Genomic DNA, 9,773 nt, shown 5'->3' with positions numbered 1-9,773 from the left:
ATGAATGCATTTTTAAACTGCATTTATTTCCATTTCAGAGAGAGAGAGAGAAAAAAAGGAAAATGATTCTGTTCGAAATAATGAAAGGATTTGCATTTGAAAATTCACACATATTATTGCGAGGTCTACTCTCGATTCTGGTCTCTTTTCAGTAAGCCTGTTATAATGAGATAAATATGAAACTATTGAAAGTGTCCAGCAGAGTTAAACTACTTTTACTTGGCTGTAATGAACTGTGTGCAACATTTTTATTTTACTCTACAAGCAGACAAAACATGTTAAAAGTCAAATTACTGATTCAGTAAGTCGACTTTCTTTTTTTTCTGTAAAAGTTACAAACTGATTTCAGGATTTATAAACCAATAAGTGTATTAATCTGTGTAAAATATGTTCATCAGGTGTGTTTGGTCATGGAGGGAGATCCCCCCCCCCCCCCCCCCCCCCAAAAAAAAAAAATTAATAAAGTATTTTTCTAACAATCATTTACTCAAAATTAACTAAACAAAAGTATGACAACAGAAAATGTATAGGCGTCATTAACAAAGTTGTCAGTGGATTTTAGACACACGTTAAATGACTTGTTTATCAGCTGGCTTTTGTTGCACAATAACTAGCCGACATATCAGTTAATCATCTGAATGTCATAACAATTACACTCTCACACACACAGCTTTTCTGGAGAAAATGCTGATACTGAAGCCGCTTGCTAAGATTTTTCCACATCTGTTGGTTTGTTCCAGCCCCACCAGGAGCCTGTGTAGCCCAATATAGACTCTTCTGGCCTGGGCCACCCTTCAAGTGGTTACCAAAGCCCTTCACTCTAGCAATTACACATGCACTTATATCTGGCTGTGGCAGTGGAACAGAAACATAGCTGTCTATTTCCCAAACCTTAACTTCTACAGTCTGGGATTCAACATTCCTCAGCCGTATGTGAAGGTGGCAGACGTATGGGGTGGGAGCCCCCTTTCTGAGCACATCATCCATTGCACGTGCATTTCACCCAGAATGTTGTCAGGGCCACAAGATTTCTTACATTTTTGGCTTTTTCCTCAATTCTTCATGTGTAATTGGGAAGTCAGAGAGTTTTGATTATTTTTAATTATGTTTTCATAAGTTTGTAGACTTTATTTGATTTGATCAGAATTGTTAACGAGTTGTTTTGGAGGGATTTCTTCATATACATTTTCAAAATATTTTGTCCAAATGTTTCTATCTTGTATTGGCAAGTCTTGTGGTTTTGTTGTGTTCAGATTATTCCACATATCCCAGAACTGATTATGATTTATTGAATGTTCTATTTCTTTAAGCTTTTGGTCAGATGGTGTTTCTTTTTTGCTCTGATTGTGTCTTTGTATTGTTTTATTTTTGAACAGTATTCAGTTCTTATGTCAGCGTTGTTTGGTTCTTTATTTTTCATATTTGATCATTTTCTAAGTTGTTTTCTTAATGTTTTGCAGTCAAACCATTTTTCATCTTTTGATGTATTTTTACAAAAAAATATATTTTCTTTTTCAACTCAGTTTTGCAAGCTGTTTTTTTATATATGTAATTTATTTCATTTATAGTCAAATTAACACCATCTTTAGTTGTTTCAATTTTGTTTTGTTAATAAATGTAGTGATTAGATTTTTCATTTCTTTGAGGGCTTCAATAAATTTGTCTGTGCTGTCTGAAGCCCATCTGTATCCTGGTTGGATTTGATACATTTGACAGGTTTCGGGTATGTTTTGTGTTAGTGAGTGATGTGTTTTAATATAAATGTTAGTTTGGTTATGGTCAGAAAGTGGAGTTTGTTGTTTGACAGTGAATGCACTGAAGGAGGAGGAGTCCATGTCAGTGATGGTATAGTCCACTACACTAGCTCCAAGACCTGAACAACACGTGAACCTCCCTAAAGAGTCCCCTCTGATCCTGCCATTAAGTATGTACAGGCCTGAGGCTCGGCAGAGCTGCACTAATTCTCTACCGTTTTTATTTACAGTTTGGTCAAGATTGTTTCTTGGTGGGAGGTTTTTTGTGAGACTCAGGGGGTTTTGGGCCAAAGACATGTTCATTGCCCTTTGGATATATGTTATCAAGTTCAGATCCAGTTCTTGCGTTAAATTCTCCACACAGCAGCACATTTCCCTGGGCCTGGAAACGGCTGATCTCTGTGTGGATGTTGTTCAGATATTCCTCATCATGGTAAGGGGATTCTGCTGGAGGAATGTAGATGGCACAAAGATAAGTGTCAGTGGTTGAAATGCCAATTTGATTGTTTAGTTTTAACCAACAATGAAATTTACTTAGTGTAATAATAGAAATGTGTTTGGCCAGAGCTTCTCTGAACCACACCAAAATTCCTCCCGAGTCTCTCCAACGGTGGACTGTACTTAATTTAACTGAGGGTACAATTACTTCATAGTAGCCTGAGGGACAGTAGGTAAGCGCATCCTTTCGACACCAGGTTTCAGTGAGAATGATAATGTCAGCATCTTTGTTATTTTTCAGAAAAACTGGGTCTTTGCTTTTAGGACCAAAATTCGAAGAGTGAAGACCCTGAATATTCCAACAACTTATATGAAATGAACTCATTAGTGTAGTCACGACACAGGAGGAAGACAGAACTGATTCAGAATTGTGTACACCAACAATACAAAACATGATCATTCATGACTGATTTGCAGTCAGTTAGACTGCCTAAAGCTTATTCACTGTGTAGACACGTTGCCCCTCCTTCTCTAAAAATAGTTTATCCAACTTGGAAATAGCCTGTACATGAGCACCTGAACAATGGGGAAAGCTGGCATTTGGCCCAGCATTTTAAAGATATGGATCTGTTTGTAAACAATAGTGTATGTTCTCTCTTAAAGGCATAGTTCACCCAAAAATGAAAATTCTGTCACTAATTACTCACCCTTATGTCGTTCCAAACCCCTAAGACCTTAGTTCAGCTGTTATGAATCCTGCCCGTGGTCTTCCGTCTGCTCGCCACCAGAGGTTGCCTTCTGATTACACTGACTCTTACACTACACAAACTGTTACACATCACCCTGGACTAAATTTCCCATGCTCCACTGCAGTGATTGCAGTCTCACCTGCAGGCAATCACACACACTTTATATACGAGGTCCGAGTATTGTAAGCATATATTGCTATGCTAGCTGATAGCTACTTTACAGAGCCAGTTCCCTGTCTTGGTTCCTACTTCTAGTCAAAGTCTATTCATGTCGTGTTGCCTGATTGCTTGCTTTCCTGATCATCTGCCTGTCTTGGATTACTCTTTATCTATGCTGTTTCTGACTATGTTTGCACCTTGCCAGGACTATTGTTTGTTCTTGGATTACTCGTTTGCCTCACCCACTGGATTAGGTTCGCAGTCGATTGATCCATGCCTGTCTTTGAATTACTCTTTTCGTCTTGCCTACAACATACCTGTTTGCTATTGTCTGACCCTTGCCTGTTTTATGATCACGTCTTTAAATGAAGCTCTGCATATGGATCAGCACGCCTCCCTCAGTTGCACCGTAACAGGAACACAAATATAGATATTGTTCAAGGCCCAGACAGGTAGTAAGGACATCATTAAAATAGTCCATGTGACATCAGTGGTTCAGATGTAATGTTATGAAGCTATGAAAATACATTTTGTGTGCAAAGAAACAAAATGTTTTGATCAAGCTCAACCTATGAAAAGCAAGGCTGTGTCTACACCGGATTATTTATTTGATGGCTAGATCACTGGCAATTCATAGAGTGGTCTAGTGTAGAGGATCCCAACCTTTTTCCATGAGACCCCTATTTTAACATTTAAATATCTTTGTAGTTGCAGTTGTTCTCCATGCAAACGCTGTCGTGACAAACCTTCAGAACTTATACTTTTAATATTATTGCAGCTGATGAGTTGGAAAGAAAAAACTAAATGTTATATTTCTGTTCCTCTGCCTTACTAAAACCTGAAATCTGTTTCAAACACTCACAACCGTGCATCTGTTCGCTCATTCATCTGTTTAAAAAGTCATGTGATGTATATGACTTTAATATAGGCTGTAATGTCATTTCCTCAAGCTGCTCTTCTTGTGCTTCGGTGTTGATGCTACAGTGACAATGTGAAATAATCAGACATTCAGATAAACATTGTCAAATAAATTATGATAGAAAACTTTTTTTCTGTTCAACATAGTGGAATTGATTTCTACTTTGAGTGAATTTGAAGCAAAATTCTATTATTAGCTTTGAACTGTCGCATTCGCAGGTTCCAACTGAGCTTGTGTTTTCTTACAGAAATCAAAGATGGATCCGGTGCATGAAAATGTCCCAAAAAAAAACAGTGTGTAGGTGTGAGTTTGTTTTATTTTTAGACCATTTGATTTTATGGACTTGTTTCTTGAACAGATTGAAAATAAAATGCAATGTCCATACCAATCCATTTATTATCCATTGGACAAAAACAACAAAAATGAAGAAAGAAAAAGTAGTAACTATTTAATTTACGAATGCATTTTCAATAAAATGCTTGCAATTGGTTGTAAAGGTGTTTTAGTGCACGTTTAGTCTGTTTTTACTGCATTTACACCATTCTGGCCAGTAGGTGTCACCAGTGTGTGACATTTGTGTCCAGTTCTTATTGATTCATGGTTAAAAAACAACAACAACAAAAACTTGCATAAATGACTAAGAAATATTTATCTGACATGAATAAACATAATAATAAATCTCTATTAAAGCTATTTACATTTAAAATGAGCTCCAGACAAAAAAAACAAAAAAAAAACAAGGGACAAACATCACATAACTCCAGAGAAACATAATTTAACACAGCATCCGGTTACAGGCACTGGACATCATAAATACTCTCAGCAAAACTTCCAGGCATCTCTAAGGCTTGTTTTGGTTCCAGTGTAGCTGGTGGACATATATAAAGCAATGCTATTCAGATGCTATTCGGCTAGGCCTTACACATTAGTAACGTAATAATTTCAGTCAAAAAAAAAAGTAGAAACATGATTATCACTATAAGACTGTCTGAGGAGTGACATTTTTGTATAATGAGGTAATTGTGGAAAACTCAGTCATTGTCTCTGTTATAAGAGGATGTGAACAGACAAGACAAAATAACTTCTCATAACGGATATGTGTTATGTCGCTGTGCAAAAGATAAGAAAGAAATAATCGCTCATTCCCGACTAGAACACTTCAGCAGCTTTGATAATAGCATATAGTGAAAAACAAAGCACTTGCTGATTACAGCTCATATACTATTTAAGACTATTTTAATTCATTAAAAAAAAATATATATATATTTTCTAAATTATTTTTAAATTGAAATCCTGGACTCATGATAGTATCAAAATTATGAAATATGTTACATAGTTTTTTAGGCAGCCTTGTCCGGAATCTGATTTAAGGATGTCCTTGTGTCCCTCAAAGCAATGTCCTTAACATCATTCTCCTGTAAAAAAATAAAATCATAAATGGTAAAAGTAACTGATGTGTCAGGTACACAAACAACATTTTTATATATTTTTTTTGCTTTCCGTAAATATTTAAAACAGTGCCTAAAACTGCATCAAGCTGTCATCTTCTGTGTATTACAGTAATACATATTTGAAGTATTGTGATTTCAATAGCACATCTATGCTTGAACTGTTGTATTGGCATTGACACTTGCTCTAAACATTTTTAGTTTGTTTGCGAGATTCTGACAATACATCACTGGTGAATATCTGCTTTTGTGGCAATAAAGGACAAAAACGTATTCACATTGTACATTAACGTTACACCCTACATTATGAACATTATTATGAGAACCATTGTTCTTTTAAAGTTTTTGTTCCCTCAGTGAATAGTCAGTTGTATGAAATACTTACATTCTGTGGTGCTCTTTTATATCTCCTTCGGCAACAGTAAGTCAAACCAACAATTAGAGCAGCAGCCACAAGCAAAACAATAGCAGCAACAGTTACTGCTACAGCAGCCAAAGACAACCCTGAACCTGAAACAGTTAAATACAGATGGTAATTACTACTATAGAGTGATGGGCTTATCCATCCAGCATTTAAAAATATACTTTTTATTTTTCTACTTTGCTCAAAAAATGTATGGCATTGATTTAACTGATAAATGGTGCCAACTGTTGTTTTAGCAACAGCAGTTAAACGTCATATCTTTGGGATCTCGTCAGGAAACTGTATTCAGAAAACAATAGTCACAGGAAAAAATGACTGATATTATGCACTTTACATGTTACTAATATTAGTCACGTGTTGCTGAGTCCAAACTTGCTTTTTTAAACAGTCCACAACCAGTTATTAAGTTGATTCAAAAATATTTAATTATATATTTTTTTTTTTTAATTTGTTGAATGACTGAATTATATACTCACTAGAGACAGTAAGACTGAATCTCTTTACGCTGGTGATACTGAAACTGCTGCTGCTGCCGATGATGATCTGCAGTTTATAAAGTCCAGAGTCTGTGGTTCTGGTCTCTGTGATGGTCAGGGATTCAGTCTGATTCACCTTCAGTCTGTCTCTGAATCTCTCAGTGTCATTGTTACACTGAACATCTGCACAGGTGTTATTGGGATCACCAGTAATTTGAGCGATGAGAGTGTCATTAAAAAACCATGTCATCACATCATTTGGTTTTCTCATTTCACCAGAACCTAAAGTGACAGATTCCCCCTCGTTTCTCTTCACTTCCTCTTGTTCAGCAGCAAGAACACCTGAAGCACAAACCAACAGCTGCATCTTTCTGCTGAAAATAATAACAAACTCCACAACTTGAAAGAACTGGAAAGATTAAAGCCCTTTCTTTTTTTAATATGCATGGCTTGTGCTTATAAACACATACTTATCAGCTGGTCAAAGATGATTAGACGTTGTCATCTCCATCTGAGCTCAGCTACAGCCTTTTAAGAAAGAAAAAAAAATCATTAATGACTCACCACTGACAATAACACGGAAGATTTTGTCACTGCCGCTGCTGCTGCTGATGATCTTTAGTTCATAAAGTCCAGAGTCTGTGTTTCTGATGTCTGTGATGGTCAGAGATCCAGTCTGATTGTCCAACTTCAGTCTGTCTCTGAATCTCTCAGTACCTGCATTACACTGAACATCTGTACAGATAAAACTGAGCGCTCCATTGATTTGAGCGATGCGAGTGCTTTTGAAATACCATTTAATATCTTCTTGTTGCTTTGTTTCAACACCAGTGTGAAAAATGACTGAATCGCCCTCCGTCACAAACACCGACACTCCACCTGATCCAACACCAGATGCAACTGAAGAAAAATGAAATAAAATAAACCAAACAATACTGCAACAATATTGCTGTGAAAATGTTTTGTCTACATACGATTTTGAGTAGAGAAGCATGCCTGGATTCATAATAAAAAAAAAAAAAAATGCTGTTCTGATGTTTTCTACAAAATATTGTTTATAGGCTATAAGCTTAATGAATTTAGGCTACATTTGATCTAATAATATCAACATTTAATGACCATATGATGCCATGCCACGTTTTTATATTGGCCTGATTACTTACAAGGTCGACTGCATTTCTCTTTCTAAGCGTTGTTCTCACCTTAACCACAATCTGCCATACAGAGACTATATACCTGTGGTCACAGAACTCAGATTCGGGAGAGTTAGGCTATTGTAACAAAAGATCTTACCGTGGTCGAGTAAAAACAAGATTCCTGCAACCAAATGAACGAGAAGCTTCATTTTCACAACTTTCCCCTCAGAATATGAATACAGATTCTGGTTCACAAAAGCGTCCTGTTCGTCCACTTTAAGAGGGACGCAATTTTAGCTGTTTAAAGTGAAAGTAACAATCCAGGAGCTTCCCTGTGGGGTATGAGGTGGTCCTCTAGCAGGGAATGCACGGTATGTGAGCAAAGTGCCAATTTTTTTTTAAAGCGCTAAATCCACTCAAAGAGTCGGCTCTTTTGACTCGGCTCCCAAATGGCTCTTCGTTGAGTATCGCCCGGAGCCTTATATTTTACCCCAATTTTGCAATTGTGAATGGTTTGTGTGTTGGTAAGTATTTTTTTAAAATTATTATTCAGCGTTTTCATAAAAGCCTTATTTTTAAGCATCTTTTCTTACAAAAAATAAAAATACACGTATTATTTCACATTTTAATAACACTTTAATTGAGCAATTGAACGCGGACAGCAAACAAATCAAATAAATAAAAGCAAGAGATACTTTAGTCTTTAGTGCAGGTTGGAATTGGATGGGCTGATGCGATTTCTCTTCTCAAAAAACATGACAAATAATCCCAGAGATGACTGTCTCTGAGGGGATCGATGTTGCAACAATGCTGTGCTTAATAACAAATCCGGCTCCCCCGCCTCTCTCTGACTATCTTCGGAGCTTGTGTCCCCTTCCTTCTTTCAAATAATGGTGTGACCCTAGTCCTCCCATGTGATTAGCCGCAGGTGTAAAAAAACCGGTAAATAAAAAAAATGCTTACTCACACACAAACCATTCACAATTGCTAAATTGGGCTAAATAGAAGGTTTCGGCTGAAGATTCGGCTCTCCCGATGGGAGTCGGCTCTTCTGGTTCACTCATCACTAATCCACTCCAGAGTTTCCATTTCTCAGAGTTTCCTATATTACCCTCATGCCATAATAACCTGTCGCTTCGATGTTGGTATAATTATACATTCCATGATGAATTTTTAGAAACTCGTCGACAGAGTTTGCTTTTATAGCCTACTTGGTAGTATTTTCCTTCTTTTTGTCTGTCACAGGATAGACAGGCGAGAGGAAACAAGTGTTTCATAATCATTACCCTGACCTCGATTTCTGCCTAAAATCTGAGGTAGCCTATTGTGTGCTAGGAAGACATCTACCTCAACATGTTAATGCAGCACTGAGCAGATAAATCACAGAGGTGACTGACTCTTGTCTGGATTTTACAGGGACAGATAAGACACGCGTGTGTTTATCCAGTGAAGAGTGACTGGTGAAGGAATGCTGCCATCAAAGGCTCTCAGTGAGTATACTAATGAAATGAATTAAACATCTTTGAAATCTTAAGTTGTAGGTTATTTTAATTATTGTAATTTCAAACAAAGTTATTATAGCTCTTTTCTTATTCTTGATTCCCGTGCCTTTACTGCAGATCTTCTGTGGTGGAGCGGGACCTGCAAGACAATGTGAGAGAAAAAAGGGGGGAAACCTGAAATAAAAATAAAGTATGATAATTTTGTTACTTCTAATACAGAATTCAAATGACGCCGTGCTGTTAAAATGGCTGCTTTTGTATTGTGTTTGTGCATTTTTGTATGATCTGAAATGTCTGCAGACTGGTGTGAGCGGAGCACTGAGGACGGAGAGTCCACATCAGCATCCTGGAAATGGTCCAGTGCAGTGGCGGACTGGCCATATGGAGCACCGGGAGTTTTCCCAGTGGGCCGCTGTACAATATGGGCCGGCCCTTTGCTTAAATATATATAAAAAATGAATTGTAGTAAATGTACGTATAGGGTATCCTTCCATCGGCCCAGACGAATGGCCCGCGCGGCCCACAAGAACAAAAGACACTGAGGATTGTTCAGCTGGTTTCTGTTCATACAATGAAGCCTGACTTTCAGAAGCTTTAAAAAGCATCATTATAAAAATGTCATGAAGCTTTTATCCAAAGTTATTTATAGTGCTCCTATTTCAGGGACTTGGAGAAAAGAGCCTTAATCAAAGACACACTGGTGGTTGAGAACCAGTAACCGTTTGCTTACCAGTTCACTGGTTTAGCTCACTACAAAAGAAATAAAGC

The 9,773-nt window shown here is 37.2% G+C and overlaps 1 protein-coding gene across 2 annotated transcripts; it reads right to left on the bottom strand.

Moving 5' to 3' along the window:
* Positions 1 to 5,245: 5,245 nt before the first annotated feature.
* Positions 5,246 to 7,845, bottom strand: LOC306874917 (uncharacterized protein). Of its 2 annotated transcripts, XM_079425249.1 has the most exons (5): positions 7,661 to 7,845; positions 6,932 to 7,267; positions 6,368 to 6,709; positions 5,853 to 5,977; positions 5,246 to 5,434 (listed from the first exon to the last, which is right to left on the bottom strand). In XM_079425249.1, the coding sequence occupies exons 1-5, from the start codon at positions 7,710 to 7,712 to the stop codon at positions 5,360 to 5,362; spliced, it is 930 nt and encodes a 309-aa protein (XP_079281375.1). In that variant the 5' UTR covers positions 7,713 to 7,845; the 3' UTR covers positions 5,246 to 5,359. The 2 variants fall into 2 exon arrangements, with proteins under 2 accessions (XP_079281375.1, XP_079281374.1); XM_079425248.1 differs by lacking the exon at positions 7,661 to 7,845 and having other exon boundaries at positions 6,932 to 7,478.
* Between the last annotated feature and the right edge of the window lie 1,928 nt (positions 7,846 to 9,773).

Source organism: Barbus barbus (assembly GCF_936440315.1).
Source record: "Barbus barbus genome assembly, chromosome: 9".
Lineage (NCBI taxonomy): Eukaryota > Metazoa > Chordata > Actinopteri > Cypriniformes > Cyprinidae > Barbus > Barbus barbus.
Note: the sequence above shows the minus strand (reverse complement) of the source record. Positions and strands in the feature narration are given on the sequence as shown.

Bases quoted from the DNA above. Each gene is read 5' to 3' on its own strand.
- LOC306874917 (XM_079425248.1), bottom strand. From the start codon at position 7,373: ATGAATCCAGGCATGCTTCTCTACTCAAAATCGTATGTAGACAAAACA. The intron at 6,710-6,931 runs GTGAGTCATTAA...TTTGTGCTTCAG, and splicing joins CTTCCGTGTTATTGTCAGTG to GTGTTCTTGCTGCTGAACAA. The intron at 5,435-5,852 runs GTAAGTATTTCA...ATTTTTTTACAG, and splicing joins ATAAAAGAGCACCACAGAAT to GAGAATGATGTTAAGGACAT.